The sequence below is a fragment of the Anabrus simplex genome, chromosome 6, assembly GCF_040414725.1.
Source record: "Anabrus simplex isolate iqAnaSimp1 chromosome 6, ASM4041472v1, whole genome shotgun sequence".
NCBI lineage: Eukaryota > Metazoa > Arthropoda > Insecta > Orthoptera > Tettigoniidae > Anabrus > Anabrus simplex.
The window spans coordinates 311,574,009-311,592,674 of record NC_090270.1 but is presented as its reverse complement, the minus strand read 5'-3'; the positions used below and the strand labels follow the sequence as shown (position 1 = coordinate 311,592,674).

At 36.5% G+C, this 18,666-nt stretch overlaps 1 protein-coding gene across 2 annotated transcripts in view; it reads right to left on the bottom strand.

Annotated features, from left to right (window-relative positions):
* The window catches only part of LOC136876521 (solute carrier family 35 member E2A), a 155,626-nt gene that overhangs the window by 104,727 nt on the left and 32,233 nt on the right, over positions 1–18,666 (bottom strand). For both annotated transcript variants that reach the window (XM_067150538.2, XM_067150539.2), the window contains exons 3-6: positions 13,233–13,368; positions 13,042–13,157; positions 12,824–12,956; positions 842–895 (exon numbers count right to left, since the gene is read on the bottom strand). In XM_067150538.2, the coding sequence (XP_067006639.1) occupies positions 842–895; positions 12,824–12,956; positions 13,042–13,157; positions 13,233–13,368 (439 nt within the window). The remainder of the gene's footprint in view (positions 1–841; positions 896–12,823; positions 12,957–13,041; positions 13,158–13,232; positions 13,369–18,666) is intronic.

Here is an 18,666-nt window from a genome sequence, read left to right as displayed (position 1 = left end):
TATTTATAAGTACTTACTAAGATGCAGTCAGGGGCTGCAAGAGGCAACAGGTACAGTGGATGTTCCTCCCAAAAGTTGACCTGCAACTTGTATTACTTTTATATCCTAATACTCCAACCTAATACTACACTGTAACAAATGCACAGGAACACGATACTGAAAAGTAACCGTTTGTCCCATCCCTACTCTTTACCAACTTGGGCATGATTCATTACTGAAAACTGGAAAAAAGTGAACGAACATTTAGGCATTGATCTAGTGATGAATACAGCTTTCAAAAACTGTGAATTTTTGTTAGATACTCAATAAACAAAGTTACTTCATAACTCTTTAAAAAAATTAGAGATTTCTACCTCTGCAGGTGAAATTATTATACAGGTGCCAATGGGTTAACTCTGATTCCCAGAACAAGAGAACAATGGGAAGAAAAGAACAAAGATGGTATATTTTCAGGAGCTAAATTTCCATTTTCTCTCCAGTGAAAATGTTTTCATATGGTTATGAGGGTCATAGAACATTTCAAGTATGATCATCTTGAAAGTTTGACATCCATATAAAAGAACCTGGCTGCAAACGCTATGACAGTGGAGTTCCAGGAACACTAAACATTCCGATCATTTAGGTGTAATCAAATCCTACAAGGAGTTATCCTAAAAATATACCGTACTTTCATATCCAGTTTGTATTTAACACTTTCCCTGGTAAGTTTGCAGTAAACAATTTTATATGTTGATTACAAGCCAAGGAATCTATGGATCTGCATACAAAACTATACAAAAAGAACTCTTTAAAACTTTTCCCTTTAAATTTAAAGTTATTCAACCGAGACTGTCATACTTACGTATATTTGAATTTATCTCCACTGATGAGCATTTTCGAATAAACATTTTGCAAGCTGCAACAAAAAAAGGAAAAAAAAATAATACATTTCTATTTTCACTTGTTTATGATGGAAACTCCAATAATCACAGCCTGAAATATAACATTCAATCTACATATATATATATATATATATATATATATATATATAATAAGAGTTTTGTCTGTACATTGCTCAATTTGAAAAGAATGGTATTTCTGTATCGGTCATGTCCACAGTAACAAGGAAATGCACTTTTTACTTTTCCAAAATTTATGTCTGTATGTATGTACACACATCACGAGAAAACGGCTGAAGATAATTTAATGAAAATTGGTATGTAAAGTCGGGGGATGAGCCTCTACAATCTAGACTATAAATTATTCATGCTGAGTGTAATGGTAGTTTAGGGGAAGGCCTAAATTTTAATTCTCAAATATTTATATTATTAGTGGTCCTATCAATAAATACTACATAACTAAGTTATATAGAATTAAATTTCCGATCATCTATGTCTTATACATGATTACCGTACCAGCTATGATAAAGGTATTCATGAATTTGTATTTTTTGTTGCTAAGTCCATATCAACGCCGAGCCACAAGAAAATTGATTAACAGATTTTAATGAAAATCGGTATATAAAGTCGGGGAATAAGAAACTACAGTCTAAGGTATAAACAATTTTATTCACCCTGGGTAAATTGTAGTTTAGGGGAAAGCGCCTAAAAATTATGTACCTATGTTACTGGTCCTATCAAAAAGCACTACATAACAAAGTTATAGAGAATACAATTTCCGATCATTTATGATTTATTCAGTTTTACCATACCGAATATGATAAGAGTGGTATTTCAGAGTCCGAAGAAAACTAAATGTGAAGGCCTACAGTATCGAAAGCGCATAACATTGATCAACAATAACGTTACATTGACCATTGTTTGTTGTGATGTTCTTTCTCTCTTATGCTGCCACTCAACTCCAATAGATGGGATTACTGCTGCGTACTGAGTTTAACAGACTGACTGAATATTGGGGGGAAATAGCTGGGGTTAGAAAACTTCCTTCTTTAGCATGCCATTCCTCTAGTTCATACATTTTCTGATACTGCTGGTACGTAACACACTGGTTCATCATAGTATTCCAGCTATTCAATTTCTACTCTGACGGGCTGTTTTGAATGAGCAGTGCGGACACTTCAGGCAGAGGCACATTTAGTATTAGCCAAGTTAGCCGTGAAGAGGGGGTTTCTCCTCTAGCTTGGAGGAAAAATTTGCCTTCAAGTCAGATAGATTTTTCCGCCGCCAGTGTAGTGAATTGAGATCTTCCGACTCATCGGGAATTCCTAAGAAACATTAATAGAATGGAATAGTTTTTGCTCTGGGACTCTTCACTATTCGACACACACACACACACACACACACACACACACACACACACACACACACACACACACACACACACACACACACACACACACAAACGTGTGTGCACACCCGCCAAAAAAAAGGACGAAGAGAGTTTACGGATCACGGCTGTCTGCGGCTTGGTCATTCCAGCTCTGTAACTTCGGTCTATCAGATTGGTAGCGTAGTACTGTTCATTGAAAGTGAGGCTTTTAATTTGATAGAGTATTTCATATGAAAGCATTGCTTTTAATCGTGCCATTCCTATTGACGTCATTGTAATGATCTATGTTCATTCCAGTTGGGAAAACCACTAACAAAGTCTTTCTGAGGATGTAAAAAGACAGGTAGAGTGTGAGTGTCTGCCATTATAGTGAAAACTCCCCAACATGATTGTGACTGATGGTAGGCAAGTGGGCCTACAACTACAATGAAAATTCCCTAAACCAGTCTTCATGTGAGAAGACGTTTGGTGACTTCCCCGTCAGTCTTTCTGAGGATGTAAAAAGACAGGTAGAGTGTGAGTGTCTGCCATTATAGTGAAAACTCCCCAACATGATTGTGACTGATGGTAGGCAAGTGGGCCTACAACTACAATGAAAATTCCCTAACCCAGTCTTCATGTGAGAAGACGTTTGGTGACTTCCCCGTCACGTTTCTAGGGTAACGTTAAGAGTTATGCAATTTAATACAATCCTGCTCATAACGTGTACACTACCTAACCTAGAATTCTGTCTACAATGTAGAATTCTGTAGCGAAGCACGGGTACATCAGCTAGTTTGACATAAAAATTCCTCTTCATTAGGAACATCTGAACTTTATACATAAATGGGTTGCTCCACTGCATCATAAGGCAAAGAATCAACCATTACTGCCAGACATACAGCACAATGACCTGTGGAGTATCTGATAAGCAAGCAAATTGCAGAAAGTATATGGTGGAAAAAGAGTGTAAAGATACTGCTGCAGTGTGAAGTAAACATCAAATCATCTGTTGGCAAGAAAGTAACTTGTTAATGCAAAGGCACCTGGAGAATGGATAGAATTATGTATGCAAAGCCTACAAGTCACAATCTTACAAATCACTTCAAATCACTTTATTTTACTATAATTGCTTTTGGTACTTAGTTGCATAACATCTACACAGTTAACTGTATTCTGAATGTTATCAATTTAAGATTATTAAAATTTTATTAGTCAACCTATTCAATACAAATGATATTTGCAAAGTTAGGACTTACATCCTATTAAACTAAGGTCTAAAGGGACTGTTTTCGCCCTTTAAAAGGGCATCATCAGCCTTTTTACATTCATGCTAAAGGTAAAAATCAGGATCCTGATTGTCGTTTTAAAGGGCGAAACATGTCCCTTTAGACCTTAGTTTAATAGGACGTAAGTCCTAACTTTGCAAATATCATTTGTATTGAATAGGTTGACTAATAAAATTTTAATAATCTTAAATTGATGTACATTTTCAATACGGACCAAATATGAAGTTTGTAACATGTAATTCTGAATGTTAGCCGAACGATGTAGTGAATGCTTGAGCTATAAATTCACTACGCTGGTAAGAGGAATATATAAGGTTCTTTCCAACACAGATCTTGTAACAGCACAGGATCTCTTTGAACATGCAAAACACAAAAAAATTCTTTCCAACACAGTCAAAATTGTATTCATTTATTCGTTCATGTACTACAGTCTGGCATTCCAAATACACTCTTGGCATAGATCACAGATGATAGGAAGTAGACCATGGTCTAAAGTTTGTAGTGAGTCCTCCATTACAGTGACATGTGCGCAAAAACAATCTTTTTGCTATTTGTTTTAAGTCGCACCGACACAGATAGGTCTTATGGTGACGATGGGATAGGAAAGGCCTAGGAATGGGAAGGAAGTGGCGACTGCCTTAATTAAGGTGTGAAAATGGGAAACCACGGAAAAACATCTTCAGAGCTGCTGACAGTGGGGTTCGAACCCACTATCTCCCGATTAGTGGAGACTGGCCGCACTTAAGCGACTGCAGCTATTGAGCTCGGTCAAAAACAACCTGCCTCCTGATCAAATCAAATTCACTTTATTTGCAAATTAGGTTTCTACCTCGGTGGCAAATAGTACACAAAAATACATTATTATCAAGCACTAAATTTTAAATTAACCAAAGAAGAAGACATTTTCCTAAAATACAGTATTATACAATTTACAATAACAATTTTTCTATTAAACAAACGGCTCATCCTTAATCAATTTATTTACAAAATTCTACTCATAATATCTTCTGTACTTACAAACAAAATCCACTCATATACATTATGTGAAATTACTTCAAATAATACTACACAAATGCTATAAGATTAAAATTTATGTTGTATGTTTAATTTTTTTTAATTACCATTTTGGTACCTAACAAACATAATGACCTGTTGCGTCTTAACTAGAGCCTCTTTTGCCACCACTTTTCAGAGTTCCTGAAGGGCCTTCACAGCTACCATAGCAGTCCCAGGGCTCTCAAAGTTGGCTGTCCAATCCCCATAGACCAGGGGATGGAATTAATTTATTCACAATTTACAAAAATTCTTTATTTACAAGAACCTGCACAGGTCAAATGCTCTCTAACATTTCATTTCTTTGTTGCTGTTTATTCTTTTCTTGAATATCTGTACACATTTTGGAAAAGGATCAAACACTCCCCCTGGCAAACTCCTTCATGCACTTCCCAATAAATGAAAATTTACCCCAATCGCTCCTGCTAAAATCCCTTCTAATTTAATATTTTCCAACTGAAGCCTCACACGGATTTTTCCCCATGCTTCCTCTCCTGTATAGGCTCTATATAATCCTATAAGTCTAGTTTTCTCCCTTATCTTACTTAAAGTTTGCCACAAGTTTCTCTAATATTTCTGATATACTACTTTTTCTCCTGAAATCCCCTGTTACAAATCTTGCTGCTTTCCTCTGCACACCATCTATTTCTTTTATTAGGTATTCCTGGTGAAGATTCCAAACACTGTTTGCATATTCCAATAATGGACGAACCATACTTAAGTAACTTTTCTCTTTTACTTCTTTGTTGCATCCTTTAAGTAGCCTCATTAAGGTGTGTAACGATCTGTATGTTTTCCCAACAATGTCATCAACATGACCATTCCAGTGCAAATTATTTTCAAATCTTACTCCTAAGTATTTGCATTTGCCATCTCTTGGGACAATTACCTCATCCAAAGTATACCGTAATTCCGTTTTTAAGCTCCTGTTTGTAAATGTTGTAACAGTCGATTTGCCTCCATTAACCTTCACATTATTCTCTTCAACCCATTGTTGAATACCGTCAAAGTCCCTTAAAATTCTGAACAATCCTCAATGTTATTCATTTCCCTATAAACAACTATGAGTTCTGTGTACAGTCTTATTTTTGATGTTACATTGTTCCCTAAATTGTTTGCGTATATTAAGAAATGTAATGGCCCGATTATACTACCCTGTGCAATTCCCTTACAAACTTTCTCTTCCTGTGACACATGGTTTCCTACTTTGACTTTCTGAACTCTTGAATTTAGAAATGTTCTTATACAACGTATAGCCCTTATGTCCAACCCTATTCCCTCCAGTTTCTTTAATAATATTCCATGTTCCACTCTATCAAATGCTTCGGAAAGGTCTATGGCTATGCAATCCAACTGGCCTTCTGAATCCAACTGATATGGTAAGTCCTGCAGAAATCCCACCAGTTGTGCCTCATAAGAAAATTTCTTTCTAAATCTATACAGGCTCCTCATGAACCAATTCTTATCTCCACATACCCTTCTGATGTACTTTGCTATTAAACTCCCCAGTTTTTTACAAACTATACTGATCAGGCTGACTGGTCTGTAGTCTCAGGTTTCCTTTTATCACCATTTCCTTTATTAATTGGTAACAGTATAGATTCCTTTGGTGTTACACTATTATTTATGATATAGTCAAAGACAAATTTTAAATAAGGCACCATGTACCACTCTATTGCCGTTAATACCTCGCCAGTAATTTGATCACTTCCTGCTGCTTTTCCTTGCTGAAGCAGTTGGATTTCTCAGAAAATATTCTCATTTGTGAATGAGAAGCTTCTCGTTTCCCTATGTGTCTCTCCCTCTCTATCTTATGTTTTGGTTTCCAACTCCTGACAATCTTCTACTGAATCTATGAATTCTCTACTAAATAGATTTGCTTTCTCAATATCTGTTAAAAAGTGTTCACCCCCTTCTCCCACCATCGTGGGAATTTGGATTCCTTTTCCCTTTTGATTCCTAATATATTAATATCTTTTTCCATTTCCGTTTGTGGTCATTACCCTCATGAAATATGCCATTCATGTCATTCTCTTTTGCTTCCTTTTTCACTCTATTAAGTTCCATCATTAGTTGTTTTCTAGTTTCTCTATTCTCCCTACCCTCTTTGAATTTCCTGTTTAGTATTCTACATTTTCCTTTTTTAATTTTCTTATTTCCTTTGTATAATAAACACGGTCTGAGGTCATTTTACCCTTCTTAACAGGTACAAAGCTCTTCTGTGCTTCCCAAATGATTCCTTTAAAGTTTGCCCAAAGTGTATCCACAATACTCCCTTCACTTACACAACAACTGAATTGTGATTTAAGGTAAGTCCTGAATTCATCAACTTTAGTTTTTCAGTACAATTTCTTGTCTTGTGTAATCCTCTTATTAAGCCTTTTTGGTACCAGTCCTACGTCCATTATTACAGCCTTATGGTCAACTATTCCTTCAATTACATCAGTTTTATCAACAATTTCTCATGGTTTAACAAAGAATACATCTAGTAAGTTATTGAGACAAGTTGGTGCTTGTACCACCCCCCCAAATTAACTTCTTTGCCAGTTTCTGTTCATGGGCTTCACTTGCAGCTCTATTCCATTCAACTTCAGGCAAATAATTATTACCATATAATTATTATTGTTTTTATGAGTATAATTATTTTCTCAAATATTTCCACGTCTCTTTCCTCTCTTACAAGACTGTATGTTCCTATAATGCCCTCCTCCATATTATCACAAACTAATTCTATCCCTAATATTTCATCCCTTTCATCGGAAAACCATTCATGTGAGCAATAAATTTCCTTCAACAGAATAAACGCCTCCATCCCATTTTACATCCTCGGTCTCTACAACAGACTGTATACCCTTCTGGAAATACTTCTCTATTACCCACCCATTCTCTCGACCATGATTCCACTCCTATCACCACATCAATCTCATAAGATTCCACCAATGTACCAAATTTTAATTGCTTATTTACTACACTTTGACAGTTTACCAAGAGCAATCTCAGACCCCCTTTCTCCCTAAAACTTGACTGTTGCAACTGGGTAAATTGAAATTCCTTACTTCCCTGGGTTTCATTTTCTAGTTGACTGAGCCAGCTTGAAGTACAGCTGGCTCAAGAACAATATTTACAATCATTTGTTTACCTGAATTGTTTAGATGAAGTCCATGTTTTGTGTAACAGTGTGTCTCAAAACTGCTGCATTCAATTACCCGAGTATTATGAAAATATTCAGAAATTTTAACCATATCTGCATTAACTCTGTCCACTTCAATGGTCACACACGAGTCTCTACTCAAATCATGCCTGTGGGGCACGTTCACCATAAATGTGTTAGTGCGAGTCAGCTTATCTAGTGTACATTTAAGCTGAGAACTGACATTCTTGGTGTCGTTGTGAACTACGTCGTTCGTCCTGCCAATTATCACTATTGCATCACGACTTCCGAGATTTCTTGCTTCCTGCTCTGTGCTTTCCAGTACCTTCTCGACTGGGACCCCAGGACAGATGACGGCCGATGCTGCAATATCTTCATTGTTCATTTCCTTCACAATTCCTCTCACCTGGCTATCACCAAATATAAGAACGTTCGACACTTTCGCCAGTCACTGTGTGGGATTTTAGGCCTAACTTCGCCGCGTCTCATAACGGAGTCAGTGCTATCAATATGGCTGTTTTCCCTACAGATAAGTCCTTGCGTATCACTTACTTCCCTCAGAGCTGAAAATCTATTTTTGGTATCAATTAAAAAGTTTTGTCTAACTGTACACTTTTCCTCCTAGAATCTGAAACAACTTGGCACCATGTGCTTGACTTCACAGAGTAAACGTACCTTCTCCTTTAAGATCCCATTCTCTGCTTTTAACGCTTGTAAATGCTGCTGCAATAAAGATAGAATTACAAGTACATTATCATTACCTCCATCCTCCAAGGAATGAGACGCCAGCGATTCACTTACCGTTGAACGCCTAGGTTTGTTATCGCTATTCGAATTGCACTCGCCACAGCTCAAACAGATCCACGTATCTTCATTTTCAGCATAACCAGCACTACATATACACTGAAAATGGCACCAAATTAAACACTTTTAACACTGGATACCATTCTTCACTCGCTTCTTGTTTACACCACACTGATGATTGCTTGTTTCTTCTGAATGATTACATTTTAGTAGATAAACTTGTTTATTAAGGTTATATGATGGGAAGTGAGTATGACTTTTTATAAACTTCATCCATTGAAGATGAAGAGGAATTTCTATTTTTGGCAAAAAGGAGAAAAGTATTTCGGTAATTAATTAAGGAACTTACTGTTTACTTATTTATTTAGTGTGTTACTCCAGTTCCACAAAGGAATTCCTCCATACCAGTTCATGGGGGCCCCCATTTTCACTAGGTCTTATTGTATACAGGAATTTTTAATTTAATTAGCTGAAGAAGAAAATGTGCATATTCTCAAAACATATACTAGACACAATGTTAAGGTGAAAGGTAAATATTTAAAAAATTAACACATAGTATTGACTAGGCGGATCATCCACCTCTCTATTTATTTAATATTATTATAGGTGAACATGTTCATGAACTGTGTGTTGGAAAGAACCTATAGAAAAGAAATTACTGGTTTCTGATGATAACTATCCTGTATTTACTATGAAATGTCACTGCTCCAGCTATTATTACTTTCTGGCAACATTACATATAAACTAAACAACATTGCTGAAGGAAAGGAAGCAATTCTTATACAGATGCCCCTAAAACAAATTCATTAGTTAGCAGCAGAAAAGGGCTCACTTGCTTTGAATGGATAAATGATTTTTTTTTTGCTATTGGCTTTACATCGCACCGACACAGATATGTCTTATGGCGACGATGGGACAGGAAAGGGCTAGGACTGGAAAGGAAGCGGCCGTGGCCTTAATTAAGGTATAGCCCCAGCATTTGCCTGGTGTGAAAATGGGGAAACCACGGAAAACCATCTTCAGGGCTACCGACAGTGGGGTTCGAACCTACTATCTCCCGAATACTGGATACTGATATACAATAATAAAGTTTTATTATGAATCCACCTGTTCAATACAATATAATGTTGTTACATTTAAAATAACTTCATTAGTTAAAAAGTTATATATGGGACATGTTTCGCTCCCTTATAGAGCATCATCAGCCAAATCTGAATCTCAAATAATTGTTATTTACGTAAATAAAGACTTAAGAACTATTAGAACATTTTTGACAAACTTAAAACTTATTCTATTAGAAAATCATAAAATATAAAATCTTTGTATACATGGCTTAATTACATGTGCTTAATAGGAAGATACATTAAAATTATGGAAGAGAGAGTACTAAAATATAAAATAATATATATATCATGTCCAAAATCCTAGAAAGACGTGAAGATCAATCTTAGGAGCTAAAATTTGAGGATTTTCTTAGCAATGAGATCTGGTAAAAAAGATATTTATCCCTTGTGGATAAGAGTCATAAAAGAGTCATATGACTCTTATCCACAAGGGATAAATATCTTTTTTACCAGATCTCATTGCTAAGAAAATCCTCAAATTTTAGCTCCTAAGATTGATCTTCACGTCTTTCTAGGATTTTGGACATGATATATATATTATTTATTTTATATTTTAGTACTCTCTCTTCCATAATTTTAATGTATCTTCCTATTAAGCACATGTAATTAAGCCATGTATACAAAGATTTTATATTTTATGATTTTCTAATAGAATAAGTTTTAAGTTTGTCAAAAATGTTCTAATAGTTCTTAAGTCTTTATTTACGTAAATAACAATTATTTGAGATTCAGATTTGGCTGATGATGCTCTATAAGGGAGCGAAACATGTCCCATATATAACTTTTTAACTAATGAAGTTATTTTAAATGTAACAACATTATATTGTATTGAACAGGTGGATTCATAATAAAACTTTATTATTGTATATCAACAGATTTCAATACGGATTAAAACATGAGATTAGTCACTAGTACTGGATACTGGCCGCACTTAAGCGACTGCAGCTATCGAACTCGGTGATAAATGATCTAAAGATATCAAGCAACATATCAGTGGTTCAAACATTATTAGGCCAAAGTTTCAGCACAACCGGTATTGCGGCAAGACATGAGGTGGGATCATGCCCCAAACACAAACTGTTGGTAAATTCAAGATACTAACGGTTGGTTAATTAAAGATACTATAGAGTGAGAAGTACGTTGATTCCACCTTTAAAATTGTTAGGATGGGAGACTCCCGGAAAAGTTCACAGTGAGTCCCCCGATGGATCATTTAGAAGGGCTAATATATTTTTACCTAACTGGTGTAAAGGATATACATATTGGAGCCAACAATCTGCATTGAAAAGGACCAAGATCAGGCATCTGAAGTGAACTTCAAGAAGTCCATCTATGAAATAACAATAATTTTTTACAGGTTCTTGGTTTTACATTCCACTATCTACTTTTACGGGTTTAGAGACACTAAGGTGCTAAAATTTTGCCACAGGGCCTTCAAATTAAAACACTACCAGTCACAGAGACAGGCTGTTCTGCAAGTGTCAATCAGCATTCAAACCACTTAGCAGCAGGTGGTTGCTGTGTCCACCAGGAGTTCTCCAGGATCCTTCCCCGATCTGCAATGTCCATCTTTATGATGTCCATCTGGTGGGTTCTTGGCCTTCTCACCATCTGTTGTCCTGTCACATGTCTCTCCACGTTAACATAAGCTCTCTTTGTTGGCTCCATCATCATTACATGCCCAAACCACCTCAATCTGGATATGCTGACCCAATCTAACAATGATGTCTCAATCCCAGCTTCCTTTCTAACCATTTGTCCAGGTTTGTAACCTGTTCCAAAAATATTATGTTTCACCAGAGATCCTAATACAACAGTAACTGTCTCAGCAAAACCAAGGGAAGGGAAGGATGTTTCTGATTGGCTAACGGATATTAGGTTCTATAAGGAAGTACTGCAGTTCTCTTTAAGCATGCACTCCAGCACAGGCATGAGTGATCATTTTGTAATAGCTTAGTGGCTGGCAGTACTAACATTCCTACTCTGTTACTTGTTGGATGGTTATTCTTCAGTTATTTGAAGTGTTTTGTATCAGGCTTACTGGCGGTAATACGTACAGCAGTATAATCCTCGAAACAGTTCCGCAGGGTCTTTCCACATTATATCTTGTGTCTTGCTGTGTTGTGGACAATAAGCAAAAGACAGAAAATGAGTTGTCTGTGGTCATTCTCACGGTCAGAGAACATGCAACTAAATTTGTCCAATATGATTTATGTGAACAAAAAGTTACAGGGAAATGGTTCCTAATTATAAGAAATGTGTTAAAAAAGGCATTCAAAAACAAGAAGAACAACAACAGTAATAACTGTAGATTCAGTAGTTTAAAAAATCTCAGAATTCTACCAGTGCATGTAGTTCTGAGTGAGTCCATGGTACTAAACAATCATATCCTGAAAAGCCATCGCAAGTGCCATCTTGTGTTCCCGTCCTTCATAAATCTCTGTCATCGACTGCAATCTGTGGGGCAGTGAAGCAACAGTTCCTACCATAATTTTTACCAGTACAAAAGAAAATAAGTCATATACAGAAAGAGAAACTGGACAAGCTACTTCCACAGTTATTAACCACAGATTTTCATCTGGAAGATGAAGATGTTGTTTTTTTTTGTTTTTTTTTGCTGGATTTATTACTCTGAGCCATGTTCCAGTTAATTTTACATCCATATTTGTCCTTCCAATTCTTCATTCCTTATCAGCTCTCAAAAATACTGGTGATAAAGGGCATCCTTGCCTTACTCCTTTCTTGATGGGAAGAGGTAGTGAAGGACCTTGTTTGAGTGAGATCACTGCTTTCTGACCATCACACAGATTCTAGATTGATTTTATCAGCTGTTTATGCCATGATAACTGGTCGAATGCCTTCCCATAGCCTACGAAACAGACACTGCGGTAAGTAACTTGTCAACCATGCCGCTAGAAGCATGCAAGAGGGGAAAGGAGGTTGATGCTGTGGAAGATGCAGTTGTTAGACATTTCTTTACTAACCTAAATCACCGTTCTTATATGGGCCACATGTTTTGCCCACAACTGTAAATAGAAGAATGACACAGTCCAACCTCGAGGGAGAACATAATAGTAAAACAGAAAAGATGTTCACTTCATCTCTCTAACAAATGGTAACTAAACAAGATATTTGCAAGATATATTGTCACTTACCACTCAGTGAGGTTGGTGGCCATAGCTGCTATGAAACCCCGAGCATCAAAGCTGAGCTCATTAGCAGAGCAGAGTGCAAGACCACTCATCACTGGAATCAGTGACAAGTTAACATAGAGACCCGTAGACTCTCCTGTAACATGACATGAAAAAAAAAATTACACACATGTGACGTTTTCAAGAGTCACACTGCACAAATCATAAATTGTTATACTCACCAAGAATATACCTGGAGATTAGGACAGTAAATAATGGAGCTGAGCTTTTGATAGTCTCAGTAAAGCTCACTGCTACGTAGTTAAGAGCTACAAGACCTAGGATAACTGTAGTAAATCTGTCAAAAGAAATAATTAATAAAAGAATGTACAAAAACATTTAGTTATTATCTCACAAGACTAAAATAGATTACCTAGTGCATCCTACAAGCATCATGTGCCTATAAAACCCAGGCGGCCGCACTAATCGCTGGGTAGGTTTATACATTCCACAAGGGAAATATAACTGAATAAAACCACATGTTGTAGTCATCAACATTTGACAGGTACCTAGAAGAGAGAGAGAAATCTGGTAAATTTCCATTACAATGTTTTTTTTTTTCAACTGACTTTACGTTGCACCGACACAGATAGGTCTTACAGCGATGATGGGACAGGAAAGGGCTAGGAGTAGGAAGGAAGCAGCCGTGGCCTTAATTAAGGTACAGCCCCAGCATTTGCCTGGTGTGAAAATGGGAAACCACGGAAAACCATACTCAGGGCTGCCGACAGTGGGGCTCGAATCCACTATCTCCCGAATACTGGATACTGGCCGCACTTAAGCGACTGCAGCTATCGAGCTTGGTCTACCTATATTAACATTCTGAAACACACAAGTTAACAAACATCCCAACAAGTTTTAATGATGATATTATTGGTTGGACATCTCACTAAATACTCAGACACACCAAGGTGCTGGAATTTATTCCCACAGGAATTCTTTTTTTACAGTGGGATATCAATCAACACACGAATGGTGTATCTGAGCAGCTTAAGAAAACACCACACAAAGCCAGGATCAAATCTGCCAACTCAGGAACAGAAACCTAGTAGGCTATCGTCTGAGTTATTCCAACTGCCAGCAAGTTTTATGCTAAATAAGCCAAGTCCTGGAAAAAAATCGCCCATAAAGGATTTTTATGTCATGAGATTCATACCACCAAAATATTTTCTATGTTTGCAAAGTTTGCTTCAACTCAAGTAAATCAACTGATAAGATATAATTAAGAAAATTAAATACACCATACTTAAACAATTTGTGGGGCTGATTACCTACATTTGTCAATTAGAAGAACAACAAATAGCATCAATAACTAGTAATTACTCAATAAACATATTAATTCCACATCAGTCACTATAATAGGAAGACTCCAGTCTATTGCCTGCAAGTCTTCTGTGAAAAGTGGAGATAACAGATTAGTAGACTTCTGCAAAATCTTCAATTTAAAACTAATGTCTGGGCCAATGACTTTAGATGTTAGGCCCCTTTAAACAACAAGCATCATCATCAAACTAATGTCAACACACTTCTTGGCCCTACCAAGAAAGAAAATGATCTGGAGATCCCCCAATCAATATCTAGGCAAATTTCAAATTGATCATGTAGCCATCACCAGGCAAAACCAAAAAGAAGTCATGAATGTTAAAGTAAAAAAAAAAAAAAAGGAATTATGGATTCAGAATTTTACTTATCCTTAGTGAAAGTGAAGTTTCATCCTAACAGGTCCAAAATGAGAACATTGAAAACGCCAAGAATTGACCCAGAATTTTTCAAATTAAATTCCGATATTTTCTTTGCAAATTTACCATCAAATGTCCTCTCAGACTGGAATAATCTAAAAAATACAGTATGCAAGGCATACCAGAAAAGTGGCACACCGCCTAGGAAACGGAAACACAGATGGTGGAATGACAAGTGACCAAGCAATAGAATTATGAATTAGAACATGACAAATATGGAACTCTCGTAAATCTGAAATCAAACGGTAAGAATTCCTTAAGGTACAGAAGGAAACATACAAAATTATTAGAGCAGAAAAACAAAAACAAGATCAAAGCAGTCTTGCAGAAAAAGAACTCTAGAAACTACTACAAGAATTTTAAAGAAGAACTCCAAAATTACCAAGCGCCCAGTCTTTACTTCAAACGTCCAGACGGATCATTAGAAACAAATAAGAAAGAAAACCACAAACTTCTTGCATACTACTTTAAAAGTCTATTAAATAGTGGAAGTCCACAAAACCAATCAACCTTTGAGAAACCTACAACACAAATCCAGACTCAGAACCTCCCACTCTAGAAGAAAGCAAGCAAATAATTCAAGAATTGAAAGATAATACAGCACCAGAAAAAGATGGGATAACTGCTAAAATGTTGAAAAAAGGTGGTGAGAAAATAGCTTACACAATTCAAGAAATCATACAGAACATCTGGAATACTGAGAAAATTCCAGAAGACTGGAAATGTGCACTAATTTATCCACTCCACAAGAAAGGGGATAAATCATATACAAACAATTACAGAGGGATTTCCTTAATATCAGTCATCTACAAAATTTTCTCTAAAGCCCTATTGAATAGATTAGAAAAACAAACCGAACACCTCATTAAAGAATATCAGGCAGGGTTTTGAAAAAGAAGATCATGCCCAGAACAAATCTTAAACCTAAAAACTATTTTACAAATTTGTAAAACAAAACAAACAAAAAATACCTTCATGAAGTATATTTTGGGCTTATGCTGTGTAATTAATTATAAACACACTCTATGCGTTTTGAAAGGAACCTTGCCTTTCATCAGGAGACACCAGAGAAATGAAACAACGCATTAAAGGTTGCTAGGAGAAAGCAACAAGGAATTTGAAATGGTTCCCTAAGATGTAAAAGGGATGCTATTTTAGCCCCATGCTAGAGACAACGAATGGCAACAGTAAAGCATTACTCTCTAATGGTTCTGATAATAGGTAGCCATGATTCACTGAGGTTGTAGCCTGTATCGCGGTTGAAATTATCTAGACGTTTAAGTATTTCAACCGCCTCCCTGATAATTCTTGGGTGATATTGCTTTATACGGGCAAGAACATCCACTTCTTGGAACAAGACATCATGACCAGGTGTTAAGGCATGATCAGCAACAGCTGCTTTATCAGGTTGGTTGAGTCTGATACATCTGGTATGTTCTTTGATGCGAGTACATACCGTTCTCGAAATCTGCCCAATATAAACCTTGCCACAAGTACAGGGAACTCTGTAGATACCAGGTTGTTGCAATTTAGGCAAACTATCCTTAGTTGGTTGCAGGAGTTGCGTAATCTTAATTGATGTTCCAAAAACAGTTCATGCAGATTTTAGCAATACGATCCATCGTGTTATGTATGTAAGATAAGTAAGCAGTTCCTTTTACATCTTTTTCCTTAACAGACGTCCGATTATGTGTCGATTTTTAGATGTTCTTGTCGCCAAGAAAGAGGATGGATCTTTAGGACATAGTGTTTATCGTAAGCCTACACACACCAATAGATATCTCCACGCAGATTCTCACTATCACCCTGTCCAGAAACATGGCATCCTTACAACTCTGACTACCAGAGCCAGGAGGATTTGTGAAGTGTCAGCTCTACAAGAGGAAATTAACACCCTGAGAACCACCCTTGACAGCAACGGTTACAGCAGAGCTTTGATCTCAATTGTTCTGAAATCGACACATAATCGGACGCCTGATAAGGAAAAAGATGTAAAAAGAACTGCTTACCTATCTTACATACATAACACGACAGATCGTATTGCTAAAATCTTATGTAGGTACCATGTACGAACTGTTCTTGGAACATCAATTAAGATTAGGCAACTCCTGCGACCAACTAAGGATAGTTTGCCTAAATTGCAACAACCTGGTATCTACAGAGTTCCCTGTACTTGTGGCAAGTTTTATACTGGGCAGACTTCGAGAACGGTATGTACTCACATCAAAGAACATACCAAATGTATCAGACTCAACCAACCTGATAAATCAGCTGTTGCTGATCATGCCTTAACACCTGGTCATGATGTCTTGTTCCAAGAAGTGGATGTTCTTGCCCGTATAATGCAATATTGCCCAAGAATTATCAGGGGGGCGGTTGAAATACCTACACACCCAGATAATTTCAACTGTGATACAGGCTACAACCTCAGTGAATCATGGCTACCTAGAACCATTAGAGAATAATGCTTTACTGTTGCCATTCATTGTCTCTAGCATGGGGCTAAAATGGCATCCCTTTTACATCTTAGGGCACCATTTCAAATTCCTTGTTGCTTTCTCCTAGCAACCTTTAATGCATCATTTCATTTCTCTGTTGTCTCCTGATGAAGAAAGGCAAGGTTCCTTTCAAAAAGCTTAGAGTGTGTTTATAATTAATTACACAGCATAAGCCTAAAATATACTTCATGAATAGCTAAACAGGCTGTGAAAGTCTAAATGATAATAATTACCTTTGTTGACTTCAAAAAAGCTTATGATTCAATAGACTGACAGACTCTAATTAACATACTTGAGGAATTTCAAATCAATAGAAAAACAAGGGAATTGATCAAGCAAACTGTAACAGGCACAACAGCAAAAATTAAATTTTTTGGAGAAATTTCAGAGCCATTCAAAATTACAACAGGGGTCAGACAAAGCGATGGATTATCACCACTACTATTCAATCTAATTCTGGAAAAAGTGGTGTGAGAATGGAAAAATGAAACTAAAGGGATCAATATTGGTAGACTTCTCAAAAACAAAATTCACCTTGATTGCCTCACCTTTGCAGATGACTTGGCAATCCTCTCCAACAACAAACAAGAAGAACTCTAGTCCATAGAAAAACTTCATGAAATAGGGGCAAGAATACGTCCGCAAATTTCATATGAAAAGACGAAGTATATGTAAGGTACAAAATCAGGATTTAACAACCATCCTCTAATCACCAGACATGGGAAAATCTCCCAGTAGATAAATTCAAATTCCTAGGCGAAATTATACAACCAAACTGCATAAAACAGCAAGCAAACAAAGAAAGAATTACAAAAAGCTTACAAAATCGTATGGAGCACATACAACAAAAAAATCTATATCCCAAAACGCAAAATTACAGCACTACAACACAGTTGTCAAATCAGAAGCCCTTTATGCATCAGAAACTCTGATAATTGGTGGCGGATCACAAATAAAAAACATTGAAAAACATGAAAGGAAAATTCTAGGACCTAAATGCGAAAATGGTATTGGAATGAAAAGGAAATCACAGGGAATCTATCAAGTAACAGAAAAAATCACAGATACCATTAGAAAAAGAAGATTAAAATTCTATGGTCACCTGATCAGGATGGATAACAATAGGCTAACAAAGAAAAATACTAAATCTTGCAATATCTCTAAAAAATCACAACTGGCTTACAGAAATAAACAAAGACATTCAGGAAATTGGCATAAATAAAGAAATCTTGCAAGACAGAAAAAATTCCAGAAATCTCATAAACAAACACAAATTTGCTGATCAACCTAAAAGATAAGCTACAGAATGGACGAACACAAAAAGCAGCACAGTGAAAGGATGAAGAGATTTTGGGAAGAAATGAAGAAACGTTGTGCTAAATACGTTCAAATGCGCTCCTTAGTTGGACATAACGAATCAAAAAAATAATAATTTTATGGCATCACCTACTATGTGGAGGCATTTCATTTGACACCTTCTCAGGTACCTGAGTGTCAATTTTGATGTTTGGGCTTACTCTACTAGATGGCACAACATGGCATCTCTGTCTGGTGATCTATGGCTGAGTTT